The following is a 16,435-nucleotide window of genomic DNA, read 5'->3' as shown; positions in this document are numbered from 1 at the left end:
ATGCAGCTCTGTGACCTGTGATATACTTTGCTGACCCGACACACCTTTGTTTAAAGTGTTCTAGCAGAGCGTTGTTTATTCAGGGCATTATTACCAGTATCTCAGGCTCCTTTTTTCTCTCCTGTGACTCAGGGATAGTTTAGTGCAATTTCTTCCATCTTTCTTTCATATCAAAGATATCCTGGCAAGTTCGTGTTTATTGTTTGCAGTTAATGTTTAATATTTCCTATTACTGGCATCTCGTGGTTGATCTTAATTACACCCTTCTCATGTAAGACAAAAGTCAGCGGGCGAGACCGCGTTGGCACTCGGGCTGTGGCCGGGAGCCTGGCGCCGAGCACCCCTCGTGCTGCGGTGCCGCTGGGCCCGGTGCCCGGCGCTGCCGGCACCCCCTGCCCTCGCCGCGCTGCGCCGGCTGCCTGGGGACGGGACGGCGACGGCTCCGCGCGCGGCGGTGCAGGGTGTCCGGCGTGGGGCCGGCACCGCCGCCGCGGGTCCCACGTGCCGTGACAGCGTGGACAAGCAGCGGTTGGCTGTGAGCAGCTGCAGTGGAGGGAAGGATCAACCTGCTGTTCATTTTGTCCGGGCTTTGAATGCCAGCGCCGGCTACTCCTCCTGATGGCTGGGCTGAATCGTTAAAAGAGCTTGGCAGAAGTTAAAATAAACCGAACGACAGAGTGCAGAGGGCGAAATGCCCTGCTCCTAGCAGGACAGCGAGGTTGCCCGCCTCTGTGCAGACCCAGGGACCTGGGAGATCTCTGTGCTCCCTTCACCCCCAGAACTGGGGATCGGACGAGGAAGCGGGACCCTGCTCCGTGCTCCCCGTGCCTCCCTCCGACGGGTCGCATCGGCGGGTCTGCGGGCAGGGCCCCCTCAACCCCCCTCGGAGGGGCTGCTTGCCCCCCGCTCTGGGGCTCTGGGTCTATAAATATCGGGGGGTGGTGAGGGGCGGCTGGGCCAAGGCACAACCCGACACCACCTCACCCTCATTCACAGTGACATTTTGTCAAAGGCCAGTGGGGACGGGGTTGCTTATCTGCTGGCATACGCTGCTGTGACCTTCATGGCTCTGGCCAGGTGCCTCTCTGCCGTGTTTACACTTATTTATAGCTCTCTCCTCCATCCCCACCTCCCGGTGCTGAAGCAGGGCTGCCCACCCCACGCGGCTCCCTCTGAGCTGGGAGGGAGCCGGTGCATCCTTGGGGATGGTGGGGGGCCGGCAGCACCCAGCTTTGTCCCCCTGGGTGCTGGTGCCAACCGAACGGGGACTGCCTCCCCTGGGTGGGAGCCGCGGGGGAGCAGGGTGCACCCCAGGGCGGATGGAGCTGGCTTTGGCCCCAGCGTGGGTCGCGGTGGCTGCGTGCCCAGGAGCGTGCCGGGGGTCTGCAGGCGCCGTCCCTGCCTGCCGGAGCAGGGGTCCCGCCTGCCCGCTGCTGCCTGCCTGGGGACGTGTTCATCCTGGCGACCCAGCAGCGCGGTGCCATCTCCCTGCGTGGCTGCAATCCCTGCCGCAAGCAGTCTGTAATTATGGATTCCCCCGATAAGCCCGGGTGGCTCTCTCCAAAACCCCTGCCCAAGGATTTTCTTTCCTTTGTAGAGACAAGCTGGGGGTGAGGGCAAGGAAGGGGAGACTCCCCGGCCGGCCGAGAACGGCACCAGGAGCCGGCGCTGGCCATGCCGCCAAGGGAGGGCTGGCAGGGGTCGGCGCTTCGTGCTCTCGGCATTTCTCGCCTTCCACTGTTTTGGGTCCCAGCCGAAATGCTACTGGCTAATTTGGGGCTCTGTCTCCAGCGCGGGTGGGTGTATATTTATCCCTTAATGCTTTGGGAAGGCGCTGGGCTGTGGGGAGGGAGGAAGGTCTGTGCAGGGCTGGGTCACCTGTTGGGCTCCTCAGTGCGGAGCTGGGCTGCCTGTTTCTGGCCAGTTCCTTCGGCCCCTCCGAGGAGCCGCTCCTTTCCTTCCTTTTTTCCCTTCGGCAAAGTGGCGTGTGAGTGACGAGGCGATTGCAAAGCGTCCTGGGGCCGAGTGTGCAGGCGGCGATGCAAATCTGCCCTCCCAGGCTTAAGCGGGATGAAGTTCCCGCGAAGGCGCTGCGCCCGTGCAGCAGCACTCTCGCGCCGGCAGACTTCAGAGGCCGAAACTTGTGCAGCCTCACTAAGCACGAGCACAATGCGTGTGCCATCGCCCGGTGCGCTTGGAGCCGCACTGCAAAACGCTTGGCTACAACTTCAAGGTGCTGGACCCAGGGTTCTGCAGATAAGGGAAATTTCTACCAGCGCTGTTGCCGGGGGTGTAACAGAGGAGAGGAGGTGCAGGGCTCTTCGTCACGGTCACTGCCCCGTCCCCAGCCCCTCCGAGCCAGTACGAGCTGAGCTGTGCTTGGTGGGGCGTCCTCTGATGCCAGTGGCTGCCCTCACTCAGCTGCGGTCCAGCCCGGGACGTGTGCCGGAGCTGCTGGGGACAGCAGAGATGGTTGCCTGCGTCTGCTGCCCCTGCGATCAGGCAGGGAGATGGAGCGAACCCCCCATGCCTGCTCCTCGTCCCACTCCACCTCGCCACTACCCCAGGAGGTGCAAAGATGGGGGGCTTTGCCAAGGGACGGGGAGCGGGAGCAGCAGGTGCCCTGGTGGGCGCAGTCCCCAGAGCCCCCGGGCGCTCTGCCGTTCGCAGCCCCCGGAGATGGAGGGGTGCTGACCGAGGAGCCAGCACAGCTCTCGGACTGATGTGCTCACTGCGGGTTTCCAGGAGAAGGCACGGTGCGGGCTGGGAGGGGTACTGACCCCTCCTCACCCACCGTGCCTGGGGAGAGGCCCCGATGGCATTCGTCTGGAAACGTTTGGGTGCAGCCGAGGCTCCCTGGGACAGGAGAGTTGGTGAGGTGACCTCTGGACGTCCTTGACTGCCGGTTTGGAGACTGTCGCTCATGCTTTCTGGCCATTGCCAGCTGCGCCGTGGTGGACGTGGATGGTGGGGCTGACAGTGGGGCGGGCGCAGAGCCCTGCAGCTCTCCAGGCTGTCCCCGGGCATGCACAGCATGGCTGCTGCCGGACCCAGCCAGCCTTGAATGGGCACGAAACAAGCACAAGCCCCCAGTGTGAGGGTCCCCGCTGGCCTCCTGGGCACCCCCTGCTCCCACGACTGAAGCTACAGACCCCTCGCAGCAGAGAAGGGCTGTTCGAGCTCAGCGGTAAATGAACAGCAATGTTAATGCTCCGTCCTCCTGGCGAGCAAAGCCTCTGCAGAGGCCGAGCTCCTGGCAACGTGCAGGCGAGCGTCAGCTGCCCCTCTGTCCTGTAACTGCGACTGCGTTTCTGCTAGGGCCGAGGTCGGAGCCGGTTCATGCTTTAGAGAAAGCCGAGGAGGACGTCTCTGAATGGAGGCCACCCGCCAAACGCCCTCCACCTTTCAGCTTTGGCTTTCGGGTGCAGCTGCCCACACTGTGCTGCCGGAGGGGGTGCCTGGCTCGGGGCCCTGCTCCCCCAAGAGATGTAGGTGTGTGGTAGGGGGGCATCTGCATAGCTGCCTGAGCTCCCCTTTTCCTTGCGGCAAGGAGTCGTCAAACAAGCCATGAGGAGATGCCAGCAGCTTTCTGGCTGCAGCCATGCCGCAGCACGCACGGGCCAGGTGTCTGGGCTGGAGGATGCCTCCGAACTTTTGAGCATGTCTCCATGGGTGTTTGCTGGCTGCACACCAAGAACCCATGGCTGATCTTCCTACAAACTCCCGAGTAAAATTAGAACAAAAGTTCACTTCTCTCCCAAGGCAGCAGGAAATGCAAAGGGTGGGAAAAGGGAAAGTCAGAGCAGATGAGGTCCGGTGCCCACAGGCAGCCTCCCCGCCGCCACTGCCACCCCGACCCGGGCTGAGGGGCTGGGTGTTCCCCCCCGGCGGCCAGCCCGGAGGGGTCTGCTCGCAGTGCTCGGTGCCGGGCGAGCGGTGCTTGAGGCGATGAGTTCCCTCCAGAGCCTGGAGTCCTCGGCGGCTGAGGCGGTCAGATGGCCCTCCCCGAGCAGAGGGGCTGGCTGGAGCCACAGCCTCGCGCAGGGATGCCCTGCTGGGTGCCCGCGCCGGGTAACGGCTGTCCCTGCTTTGCGTGAGGAGGAGAGGGACCGACACAGGCAGGGATGAGTTTTTGGGCACTCCTGACCGGTACCAGCTGGGGACCTGGGAGCATCCGCTGCCTCGGGACGGCTGCAGGCAGCGTGGCAGTGCCGGGCGCTCCTGCCTCCGGCGTGCCCAGGGAGGGCGGCTCAGCAGCATTAGATTGCAGGAGTTTATTTTTACCCAGCCCTGTTGCCAATGGGGACATGTCACATCTGTGGATTTGATCAAAAGGCGTCCCGAGCACTGGTGTCAGCTGCTCCTTGTGATCTCAGCACCAGGATCTTTTCCCTTGTGGCATATCAAAAGCGGGAGCAGGAGAATTTGACTGCTTCTCTATTTTTAATTGAATCCACACACGCACACACAGAGACACACATAGATATATGTATGTATGGCTTTTCTAAAAATAAAAGCCTTTGCCTGTGTTCCCATGGGAAGATTTGGGGAGAAGGGGGAGCCAAAGTTTTTGCAAGTCGTTTTCTGGAGCAGGCGCAAGAGTGGTGGCAGGAAAGCAGGGACAAGCCACGGCAGGTAAGGGACACGTCTGAAAGGCCAAAGGACATCTGATCCCAGAGCAGCCCGGGGCGCCCCTCAGCAGAGGGGACAGGAGAGCTGCGGGAGAGGTGACATCTGTGTCCCCAGAGCTGGCAGGGATGAGGACAGGGGCCCTTGACCTGCTCCGTGCCCTCTGACCACCCGGGGAGCAAAGGTTTTTTGCAGGGCAGGTTTGAAAAGCCCCAGCCTTGGGGGGGCCACGAGGAGTATCCAGATCCCAGAGCTGTTCAGGGCTTTGCGGAGACTTTTTTTGTGCCCAGTATACTCGGTGGCACCACGCTGGTGGATGCCGACCTGATGCCGCAGCCCCCAGCCCTGCTGCAGCTGTGGGCATGGCTGGGCTGGCAGCCCGTTGCCAGGCCACGGCGCTGGCTCGCCATCGGGCTGTGAAGCCGCTCTCCCCTACCCCTGTCGCGTCCTCCAAACCGCCCGGGGACAGGACGGGGCAGAAAGCGGGCGAGCAGTGCGAAACGGGAGCTTGTGTCTGCACCGCAGCGTCCTTTGGTGCGGCACGGGGTGTCCTAAACCCGGCGGGGAGCGCGGCACACAGGCTCCTCAGCCTATGGGAATGCAATCAATAATCCCAGATTATCCAGTTAAAACAAAAAAAAAGTGAAGAGAAAGAGAGAAACTCTGTCTCTTCCATTGCTGCAGCTGGGTTTGAAATCCCTTTCCCTTCCCGCTGAGCATCAGAGGACACCGTCCTGGGGTGCTTCAGGAGGGGAGGCCCCCACGTTCTCCTGCCCTCGCAGCCTCTCTCCCTGCTCAGATGTTTGCCTGACCCACAGCCTGCCCGCCGTGTGAATGAACTTGCTTCCCTCGTCGCCACAAAGCTGCTCCCGGGCGGCCGACGCCGGGAGGAGTCGCACAGGACCCTGCCCCGCCGTGTTTGAACCCGGGTGTCGGGGGCAAAACCAAGTGGGACCCGAGGGCTGGGTGCGGGCGGCCGTTGGCAGCGCGGGCAGGGACGGGCGGGTGCCGGCCCTCGCTCCCGCGGGTGCTGGGCGCAGCCGTGGGGCTCTGTGGCCGGGCAGCGGCTGGGAGCCGGGCAGAAGCGGGCCAGGTCCCGGCTGCTCGCTGTGGTTAGAAGGGGATTTTCAGCTCGGTTCCTAGAGCTCGCATCACCCCGTCTGCGCCCGAACCCTCCTGTCCGTGCCGTTTTTGTCCTGCGTGTGTGATGTGGGGACCAGGTCCGTATCGCCTCGGCGGTGCCGTGGGACGTGCCGCTTCCCCGGAGGGACTGTCCCCGAGCGGCTCCGTGCCGTGTGGTGGGGACAGGACACGCAGCAGCCACGCCAGCCGGAGCCTGGCCCTGTGCGTTGCTGTCTCGTGTGCCCCCAAGTGTCCCACCTCGCTCTGTTATTGCTGATCCCCAGGGCAGCTGGACAGCCCTGGATCTCGCCCTGAGGGCTCCAAAGGCAGGAATGGCTTTGGTGTCCCCTAAAAGCACCGGCAGCTGGATGACTGTGCCGCGCTTTGAGCTTCTGCTGGCCAGAGGGGACGAGGCCCTTCCCGTGCAGATGCTGTGGCTCCAACGCTGCCACGGTGCAGGACGCACGAGAGGGGGCTTGGTGGCGGTCGCAGGGTGGGTGTTAGTGACCAGCAGTGGCACTGCCAGGCTGTGCAAACCAATCTGCAAGGGGTGCGGCGAAGAGGTGCTCTCCACTGCCGTGGAGCTGCTCCTCCCCGAGCCAGTGCCGAAGCTGGTTTGAGAGCGGCCTGAGAGCTGGACTCGAGGGGACAGCGCGCGGGGGGACCGGCTGTCCCCGCAGGCGTTGCTGCTGCCTGCCGCTGCGGCGTGGCACAGCTCACCTCCCTTCTCTCCGCTCCCCAGTACGAAGTGTCCGGCGAGGAGCACCTCTACTCCAGCTTCCCCGAGATTGACTTGTCCCAGCTGGATGCCAGCGACTTCGACTCCGCAGGCTGCCTCAGCGAGCTGCAGTGGTGCAGGGAGCACTCGGAGACCGACTCCAGCCAGTACAGCACCGACGACTCCGAGCTCTTCCAGGTACCCCCACCCTGCTGGGTGACCGAAGGGTGGGTGCTGGGGGAGAGCAGGGGACACACACTACTAGTAATAGCTCCTCCCCAGTTGATTAGCGTTCCATTAATTTGCTCGCTGGCTCTAAATGGAGCAAGCAGAGTAGGGCTAATGAGGAGGTGGGTGAGCAGAGGAGGGGTTGCTGGGCTGGTTCTCCTGTGATGTACTATTAAAAGGGAATTATGGCTGGTGCCCAGCATGTCCCGTTTGGTTCTTGGGGTGGCAGAGTGTGCTGGGGTGGCAGTGCTGGGGTTGCAGGGCTGTGGGGTGGGAACGTTAATTTCTCAGGAGCAGAAAGCAGCCCCTTGCCCTTGGCTCTCCTGCTCTGGGGTCCTCCCTTTGTTTGGGTCTGGGGTCCTGCTGGCAGAGGCTGGCTGGTTTCTCTCCCTGCCTTTGCTCTGGGGTGGCCCTGTTGCTCTGCTGGCACTGGGATGGTGTGGTGTGAAGCAGTGCTGGGCAGAGGGTGCTCCCAGGCACTGGCAGGGCTGGTCCCTGTCCCTCAGTGTGGTTTTGCCTCTTGTGATGGGTGAGCTGAGCATCTCGCAGAGCGGTGGTGCCGGGCAGGGCTGTGAGCACGGCGCAGGCATGTTGGATGCAGCGAGCTGTGGAGGCTGCCCTGGGGACCGGGGGCAGAGCTGGCTGGGCAGGCCATTTGCCTTTCCTAAAGCTTGTTCCGTGCCCTGGTTGTGCCCTCCTGAGTGGCACCCAGGCCCTTGCCCCCTCGGACAAGGAGGCTGTGACCTACTGGTGCCCACCAGTCGCCAGCTCTGGGTTGCATTTTGGGAAGGAGAAGGATTTTAATTCAAACAAGGGAGGGGAGGAAAAAAAGCCCCAGTATTTTCTAACCTGGCCATAATAACAACCCTCTGGCTTTTATGCTGTGCTGATGCTGTGCTTGAAAATGGTCCAGTCCAGCTGAGGGACCTTCATCACGAGATGCATATTTTCCGCTGAACTTCCTGGGGAAAAGATAAACAGAAAAGAAATGTGAAAGACAGGCCCATTAGGAGGAGCGGAGTATGATGAAATGTATCCCACTGAACTTGTGTGCGCAGCGGTCTCGTGCCAATAACAGGAGGAAAAGAAATGGAGCCAAAAATGGAGCATCCTGCTGCCTTTCCCTGGAGCCTGCTCTAGTAACTGCGAGCAAGGTTAGGGCACGGAATGAAAGATATTTAATTTTCAAACAAGATGAGAGAAACATGGGAGGCTGTGTGCAGTCAACAGTCCTCCTTGCGAGCCTCAATTTACCCCCGTGGTAATTTTATAGCCGATGGCAGCCTGCTTCTTGTTGGACATGGTTTACATTCAGAATGTGATGGAGGAGGACCAGAAAGAAGGAGCTCCTGGCTCACTTCAGCCATTCCTCAGCTTCTGCATCCTCTTCTGGGCTTCTGCACCGTATTTCCAGGCTGGGAGGGGACTCGTGGGGCTGCGTGGGACTGGGATGGTGCTGGGAGGGCTGGGGGTGCGTCAGCCAAGGCGAAGCCAAGATGGAAAGAGGGGCTCGGGCTGAGCTTCCCCTGTGCCCTACTGGGGGCCATACACCCCCATACGCTGGGCAGCCCTGGGCTGAGCGTACGATGGCTCTCCACGTTTCCTTGGCCTTCCCTGTCAGGAGAGCTGTGAACAACCAGCCGTGCCCTCTCGGGCCGTGCCTGCCCCTCCGCAGGCCTCCGTCCCGGCTGGGTGCTGCTCCCAGCGCTGTGACAGCGCGGGCTCAGGGGGCCGGCAGCCCCGTCGGGAGGGTTTGGGCAAGGAGCCTTGTGATCGCAGATCCTTTACCGGCTGCAGCGTGCCTCCTGTGGGGAGAGAAGATGCTCTGCTCTGTTATTTTGCTGCTGGGGGTGCCGGGGCACAGGCTGATGCTCCTTTTCTGGTTGGGTCTCTCTCCCCCTGATCCCATCCCAGCGCTCCACTGGGGAAAAGCCGTCCTGGGTCCCGTGTGCGGTCACCAGGAAGTGTGGGTGCTGGCGCGGCACTGCCAGCCCCCGGCCCAGCGTCCCCCAGTCCCGCTGCCCAGCCTAACTGCCCCTCTCTTCTCTGCCTGCTCCTTCCAGATAATAGACAGCGAGAACGAAGCACTCCTGGCAGCCCTCACCGAGACACTGGATGATATACAGGGAGATGACATGGGCCTGGCTGCCTTCCGAGCTTCGGAAGAGGGGGACATGCTCAACCATGCCTACACCTCGCCTGCCCCCTCCCCCAAACCCACCGCCCCGGTCACGGGGGGGCCACCCCCGGCCCCCGAGTTTGATGAGCTGTCTCTAGTAAGAACCCACTTCCTACTGTTTAAGGTGGATTTGGATGAGCCCCTGATAAGCCGGCTGCATGGGTATGATAGGAAGCAAAGGTCTGAAATTTTTCATTCTAGGCTTAAAACTCTCTTTAACCGTCAATACCAAAGCATATACTTGTATTGTATACGTATACATGTTCTGCATCATTGCTGTCACCTCCATCACCATCTCACGGGAACAAGCTGCGTGTGTACAAATATATATGATGGGGGCGGGGGCGGGTGTCAGGGCGGGGTGGCTGCTTTGGCGAGACCCACACCCACTTTTAATCGGACGTGTGGATGTGGGGCTGCCCAGGGTCTCCCTCGTGCATCCCAGCCCCCTGCCCACAAGCAGCGGTGGCTGCTCCCGCCCGGCTCTGCCTCCGAGCCGAGCTCCCTGCCGCTCTCGCAGGAGGGACGGCAGGGACTCGGCCGAAGCATCGGGCAGCCCCTGCCCTCAGCTTTCAGCCCCTCCCCGGGGGCTCTGGAGGCCGGGGCATCCCCCTCGGTTCCCTGCAGTGCGAGGGCTCCACCTCGCTCCCCGTCCCGGCCTGGGCTAGCTGGCAGCACTTGTGCGAGCCGCTGGTGTCCCCGGGAGGTCCCCTGGGAGGGGGCACCCAGCCTGCTGCCCCCAGGCTGAGGGCCGCCCGGGGGGTCTCCCGGAGGCCGGGGCTGCGGTGGGGAGGGCTGACGTCCAGTGGGGAGAGCGCGCATTCCCACCGCCCATGCCCTGCGCGGGGGGTATATATCACACACGATGTGTCTGTGCATATATAGGATGTATACGTTGCAGGGGGTGGGGGGGGGGAAGGTGCTGGCTGCTTCCACCAATAGGAGTGGCACGCCTGAAGCCCTGGGTGCCCCGGTTGATGTTTCCCAGCAGACCCTGACCCGGGCATCCACCATTTTTGTCACCCCTTAAAGCCCTCCGCACCGGCCCTGGGGCTCCGTGCCTGCCGACCAGCGCGGGAGCCCCAGACCTGCCTCCTCCGTGCAGGTCCCCGGTGCCTACGCAGTCGTCTTGCTGTTGAGCTGTTGTCGCCTTTGGCTGTTAGTGCGACACGGGTGGAATACAAAATGCTGTTGCTGGGTGTGGGTTTGCCTTGTTTTTTTTCCCCATAAGCAAAAATGGTTTTGAGTAGAAGATAGAAGTTGTGCCAACCTTGCCATCAGAAGTGGTGGCACTGGGGGTCACCCAGGGAAAACCCCACTCCCACTGCCATGGGCTTGACACGGAAGGTCCTCAACAGGGCTTGCATCTGCAAAATGCTGTGCAAGCTCACTGAGGAGTCGAGCCCCTCTCTGGGTCTTTTGGCTAAACGAGCCGTGCACGGGGACCGGAGCAAGCTGTCCGAACCTGCCACTCACGCCAGTGTAAAGTCTCTGTCACCTAAGGGCAGAGCTGATGGAGTGAGAAGCTGGGATGCCACGACAGCTCCTGTCTGTCTGGTGGGAGAGGGGATGCCCCTGGGAAGTAATTTCCCTTGTGTTCTTACTGCCCCGACCTGCTTGGGGGTCCCTGGGGATGCGGGTGAATGCTGTGGAGATGGCCCCGACCCCCTCGGGGCTGCATGCAGCCGCGGGGAGGTGGGAAACGCCTCCCTGCCTTTTTATTCTCCTTCCTCCATTTTCGGGTCGGATGCTTAGCAATGGCCATGCGCAGCGCAGGTGCGAGCCGAGGGGCTGCGGCCCCGCCGGCGCTTTCTCCTGCCCTCGCTGTGACGCCGACTCCTTTTCTTGCCGCTTCTCTCTGCAGCTGAAGAAGTTGCTCCTCTCTCCATCACACGTGCCTCCGAGCTGCGAGGCCCAGCGGGATGGCAGCGCCCGGCGCCCGGGGACCCCCAAGTCCCGAGCCGCGCGGTCCTGCACAAAGGTACTTCCCTGGCGGGCAGAGCTCAAGCCCAGTGCCCACCTCTCGGGAGCTCACCTGAAGGAGGTCACCCAAGGACGGTGTTGGGGGGTGTGGGAGGTCACCTAAGGACGGTGTCGGGGGGCATGTGCAGCCTTGGAGTGGGGCTGGGGGCTGGGGACACTGCAAAGTGTCTGGATCTCATGTGGACCCGGTGGGGTCAGGGCTCTCCCAGCTTCCCTGGGCGGGGGTTTGTGAAAGCCCCCTGCGCTCCCTGGCCGCCCCTCTGCCCCCCTCCCCGCTGCCTCGCAGCCCGGGCCAGGGGCCGTCGGCCAGGGAGAGCTGCGTGCTGCGCTGCGGGGCTGGCCCGTCACTTCACCCAATCTCCCGAAACCCAGCGGAGGTTGCCACCAAAGCTTTTTCTGTTGGCTGACGGTAATTGTGCGGTGCGTTAGGCCCAGCAGGTTAGATTGCCTGGGAAGAGCAGCACATCCGTCCCGGGGAGAAGGAGCATCACTGCGTGCCTGCTGCTGGAGGGGCAGCGGATGGGCTGCCGGCCCCACGAGCCCAGTGGAAACCCCTGGGGCGTGGGGCTGACCCCCAGGCAGGTCGGCATGCCGGTGCGCCGGGACCGGGGGGTTCGAGGATGAGGGGTTCTGGCTTCTGGCCCCACGCCCCGTCCGTGAATCGAGCTGTGGCTGCGGGGCTCAGGGCTGACGTTCTCCTCTCTCCTCTCCAAAGGTGGAGGGTCCCCGGGACAGGAGGGCGAGCGTCCCGCAGGCGCAGAGCCGCAGCTGCACCGAGCTGCACCGGCACCTCACCTCCGCCACCCTCTGCCCCCAGACCAAAGCCCCCCAGGTGCCCGAGGAGAGCCCCCGCCACCGCCAGCCCCCGTCCCTGGGCAGCTGCGCCCAGCACGAGGATGACAGTGACGGCAGCGAGGACTCGCTGAGCTCCGGCGACGCGGTGACCCCCCCGTCCTCGGCGGAGGATGGCCCCGGCAGCCGGGGGGAGATGCGCTCGGTGGTGGAGCTCATCCGCTACATGCACACCTACTGCCTGCCGCCGCGGAAGCTGCCCGCCCGCGACGCCAGTGCCGACGCCAGGCCCCAGCCCTGCAGCAGCCCCTTCAAGAGGGCCAAATCGGACTGCGCCACGCAGCCGGGACGCCCCGGCAGCGCCCAGAGCCGGCCAGGCTGCGCCCAGCAGGCGGCCGCGGGCTGCAAGAAGCCCGGAGCGTCCTTCTCCATCCTGAAGGAGCTGCTGGCACGGGACCTGCTGTGCGACGTGAGCAAGCCATACCGCCTGGGCACGCCCGTGTACGCCGCCCTGGCCCGGCCGCCCGGTGCCCGCTGCCCGGGTCTACCGGCCCGCGACGGGGAGGATGCCGGCGGGACCGGCACGTCCGGAGCTGGAACGGTGCCGGAGAAGTCCGAGCCGCGGCAGAGCCCAGGGGCCGAGGCGGAGGCGCGGCAGGAGCCGGGCGGCCTCGAGGACGATGCCGGGAGGCGTGCAGGCGCAGCCGAGGCGAAGGCGGCCCGCAAGCAGGAGAGCAGCGTTCACGCCGTCCGCCGGTCCAAGAGACTCAACCCCGAGCTCGGCCACTGGCTCTCCTTCCCCGACGAGCCACCCCTTGAGCCCTCCATGCCCCGGGAGGCAGGGGACAGTGGTGCCTGCCGCGAGCCCGCACCGAGCCCAGCGCTGGAGGGCTTCCCTGCCCAGGAGCCCGCAGCCGAGGTGGAGGTGGGAGGCACGGAGGAGGCAGACAGCGGGAGCCCGGCAGCACCGGCGGAGCCCCTGACCCTCTCCCTGGGCTCCCCGTGGGACAGCGAGGTGGGCGATGGGGCCGAGAGCCGGCGCTGCGCCCTCCCGGAGCGAGCAGGTGAGGGGCCGGGGGCCGTCGCTCCGCCGGTGCGCCCGCGCTGCCCGCCGCGCTGCCCGTGCCGTCCCTGCCACCGTGGCACCGCGAGCAGCCCCGTGCACCCTGACCCGCCCGCCCTTGGCCGTGGGTGCCCGCGCACGGGGAGCTGGGGGCCTGCTCTGGTTTTGGGGTGCTGTTTCAACCCGCAGGGTCTGCTGCCTTAGTCTCCGCGTCTTCACCGTGAGGTAAAGGCGTGGGCGCAGTACTAACCCTGCCACGACCGGGCTGCCCCGTCCCTCCTCCCTCTCCCCGCGCCCGGGCACCGGGGTGCCGCTGCGCCGGTGCCCCGCTCCTGCAGCTCCCGCCAAGCGCTTTGTGAGCACCAACGGCCCGGCCCTGGCGGCGTCAGCCCTCCCGCAGACGCTGCCGCCGCGCAGAGCCCGCGGTGCCCGGCCCCTCGCCAGGCCCGGGCGGGCAGGGGGCCCCGGCTCCCACTGCGAGCGCTGGAGGGAGCACAGCTCCGCTGGTAACCCTGCTTCTCTCCCTGCCTTTCAGAAACACCCAGGTGTCTCACGCTCTCCTTGGCACAAACGTAAGTGTGCACGGGGCTAAACGAACCGCGCCGGGGCTGGAAAGCCACCTCGGTTTGTCTGGCTGGGCATGCACGTGCAGCGAGCAAGCGAAGGTGCTTTGCGGAGCAGACGGAGCCGTGCAGCTGGGCGCGGGGATGCGGGGAGACGTGGCCATCGCTCACATGGGCTGCAGGGACCCATAGCCATCGCTCACGTGGGCTGTGGGGACCCGTGGCCATCACTCACGTGGGCTGCGGGGACCCGTGGCCATCGCTCACGTGGGCTGCGGGGACCCGTGGCCATCGCTCACGTGGGCTGCAGGGACCCGTGGCCATCGCTCACGTGCGGGAGCTCAGAGAGCCGCGGGCCGAGGGCAGGGCATTTCCGTGTCCCCAGAGCTGGGACAGGGAGGGCACGCTGCTCATCCCGCTGCCGCTCGCACCCCTCCGCCAGGTTGCTCTGTCAGGCACGAGCCGTGGTGGGAGGATTCGCTTGCAGGCAGCGTTTTCTCAGCTCCCTTCTGGGTTTTGGGACCGTGGCTCACCTAAATGCTTTCCTTTCTCTCTGGTCTTCTCCAGTGACCCAGCCTTTGGGAAGAGGAACTTTGAGCCAATGCTGACTGTGGAGCTGTGTGGGACAGCAGGTAGGACGGCCTTTTAATTTTTCAATTTTGCAAAAATCCTCCCTGGGAGGGGGCAAATCTACCCTAAATTCAGCCTGGAGTCACCAGCTCCAGCCGAGCCCAGCCAAGCCCAGCCAAGGGGGCACGTTCATCCCCTGGCCCGGCAACCCCCCTTCACGCCGCAATCGCAGGAGACTTCCCATGTGCCGCCCTTGCATCCGAGCACTGCGAGTGGCGCGGGGATGCGTTTGGGACAGAGGGGCCGTCTGGGGGACCCTGCATGAGCCAGAAGGGAAGGGAGCGTCCTCCGGTCCCTGCTGGGGTCAGGCACCCTTCTTCTCCTCGAAGTGGGTGGGTGAGGCACTGGGGTGGGAGGGGGCAGGGTGGCGGGGGCAGAGCTGACCCCTTCGTTCACGGGGGGGGTCCAGGTCTGACGCCACCCACCACTCCGCCGTACAAGCCCGCCGAGGAGGACCTGTACAAGCCAGACATCCCCCAGGAGCCAGGGAAGGAGGACGGGACGGCCCCCGGGGCCGCGGGGGATGTGTCAGGGTCCCGGAGAGCCCCCAGGAAGCACCCCGAGAGGACAGAGCTGCTGGCCCACCTGAGCGGAGTCGCCGGGCGCCCCGCACTCCCCGAGCAGCCGGCCGTGCTAAAGCGTCCCTTCTCCCGCTCCTTTGGGGACCACGACTACTGCCAGGTGCCGAAGCCCGAGGCCACTCTGCAGAGGAAGGTGCTGAAGTCGTGGGAGCCCCTGGGCCGGGTGGAGACGGAACACAAGAGGAGGGTCCCGGCCGCCCACTACCAGGGGCTGGAGCTCGGCGGCAAAGAGGCGGGCGGCGAGATGCTGTGGAGGGACGGCGTCAAGCAGCTGAGGGACCAGGAGATCAGAGCCAGCTTAACGAAGCACTTTGGCTTTCTGGACAGTGCTCTCGATGACGAGGACATGGTCTTCTGCAAGACCCCCGAGTACGACACCGTCTTTGAAGACAGCTGCAGTGAGAGCAGCTCCCCCGTGGAGGAGGAGGAGGAGGAGGAGGAGGAGGAGGAAGAGGAGGAGGAGGAAGGGCACAGAAATGCCAAGCTGTGCCTGCGGAGGAACCCCCTTTCCAGGACCAGTTTGCATTACTGTTCCCGCAGCAGGTCCAGCTCGGGGTCCTCGTGCTGCCGGTCCCGATCGCCCACAAGCAGACGCACCTTCAGGTACGGGGGCGGCAGGGGGGGCCACCGGAGACCCTTCTTGCACCCTGTGTTTCTGCCCTGGTGCATGGCAGCCCTGGCTCTCTCTGCTCTGCTAGCCCAAGTAATAAAGATGTAATTAATGGAAGAAAAAACACTGAAATAGTTGGTACTACATCAGCAGCTGCTGAAAACATCAGCCACAGCCAGAGAAAGCAGCACGCGGAGGGGAAGCAGCCAGGGGTTTCCATGGCACAGGGAGCAATGGGGCATGGGCAGGGGCCGGAGCCATGCCTGGGAGGGGGCGAGTGCCGGCTGAGGACCTTCCCCACCCCGGGTGTCTGTCAGAAAGGACTTTCCAGTGTCCTTCCCAGTGTTTCCGGACCTCTATCTCCCCTCGGCTGTCCACCGCTGCCGACGACGTGTTCCTTGGCTTCTCTTTGACAGTTGCAGCTCTTCCTGCCGGACCCCCCTCTGCCCCCCCGGGCTGACCTCCTCTCCCTCGCTTCCCAGGTGTGAGAACGGCGAGCAGTGCCAGGGCGGGAGCGGGCACCGGGGCCAGGTGGAGAAGAGACAGCAGAAGGCCATCGTAAGTGACTGGGGACCGCGCGCGAGGACAGAGCCACCCCCAGCCCTCATTCACCTCCCGCTCCAGAAAAGCCGCGGTAGAGCCCGTTAGCCCTGGCTTCAGCACCGCTTGGTGCGAGCCCGGTGTTAAACAAGGACAGGGGGTGGGAGGGGGAGAGAAAAGCCTGGTGTGGAGCGGAAGCCGCTGGCGACTGGCGATGCAGGGAGTCCTTGGCACAGCGGTGCCCGGAGCATCCACGCCGGTGCCTCAGTGCGCGTGGCTCTGCCGTTAGCGGGGTGAGCTGGGGAGTCCCTGAAGCCGCTCGGCCGCGGCGGGCGCGGTCGCTCTGCAGAGGCGGCCTCGTGCACCAGGAACCCCACGCGTGCCCGCGGGTGGGCGTGCGGGGAAACAAATTGTTTCTCTGTACTCTTGTGCACACACACATGCCCCTCTGGCATTTTTTCCCCGCAATGCAATTGAATTTTGCCCCTAGCAATTCTTGGATAGACTTCCTGGCATCTTTACCGAGGGAAGCTGAAAAAGCTGCAGGAATGCAGGAGAAATTTAAAAGAGAAGAAGGGGGAGGTGGCTGCTTTCCCCTGCAGCAGGGGTGTCCGGGGGGTGACAGCCATGAGCTGGCTGGCGCGGAGGCAGCCAGACCCCGGGGACGTCAGGCGGTGCCCGCGGCGGTGTGGCCACGCTGCAGCCTGCCCGCCCGTGCTGGCGTGCCGGGGCTCCTCGGTGCCCTGCGCTCCCAGCGCCCGTCGCGGCGTGGGGAGCAGGGTCCCCAAGCCTGAAAC

The 16,435-nt window shown here is 64.2% G+C and overlaps 1 protein-coding gene across 3 annotated transcripts in view; it reads left to right on the top strand.

Moving 5' to 3' along the window:
• The window catches only part of PPARGC1B (PPARG coactivator 1 beta), a 49,469-nt gene that overhangs the window by 25,827 nt on the left and 7,207 nt on the right, over nucleotides 1–16,435 (top strand). The window contains exons 2-9 of one of the 3 annotated variants that reach the window (XM_075442024.1): nucleotides 6,494–6,667; nucleotides 8,761–8,973; nucleotides 10,741–10,857; nucleotides 11,575–12,715; nucleotides 13,250–13,286; nucleotides 13,845–13,909; nucleotides 14,317–15,091; nucleotides 15,581–15,656. In XM_075442024.1, coding sequence (XP_075298139.1) covers nucleotides 6,494–6,667; nucleotides 8,761–8,973; nucleotides 10,741–10,857; nucleotides 11,575–12,715; nucleotides 13,250–13,286; nucleotides 13,845–13,909; nucleotides 14,317–15,091; nucleotides 15,581–15,656 — 2,598 coding nt within the window. Of the gene's footprint in view, nucleotides 1–6,493; nucleotides 6,668–7,616; nucleotides 7,852–8,760; nucleotides 8,974–10,740; nucleotides 10,858–11,574; nucleotides 12,716–13,249; nucleotides 13,287–13,844; nucleotides 13,910–14,316; nucleotides 15,092–15,514; nucleotides 15,657–16,435 lie in introns of those variants that run through there. The other 2 variants (XM_075442023.1, XM_075442025.1) reach the window with 2 other exon arrangements.

This window comes from Opisthocomus hoazin, chromosome 23, assembly GCF_030867145.1.
Source record: "Opisthocomus hoazin isolate bOpiHoa1 chromosome 23, bOpiHoa1.hap1, whole genome shotgun sequence".
In the NCBI taxonomy this organism is placed as follows: domain Eukaryota; kingdom Metazoa; phylum Chordata; class Aves; order Opisthocomiformes; family Opisthocomidae; genus Opisthocomus; species Opisthocomus hoazin.
The sequence above is the reverse complement of the archived record's forward strand: the minus strand, read 5'-3'. Positions and strand labels throughout refer to the sequence as shown.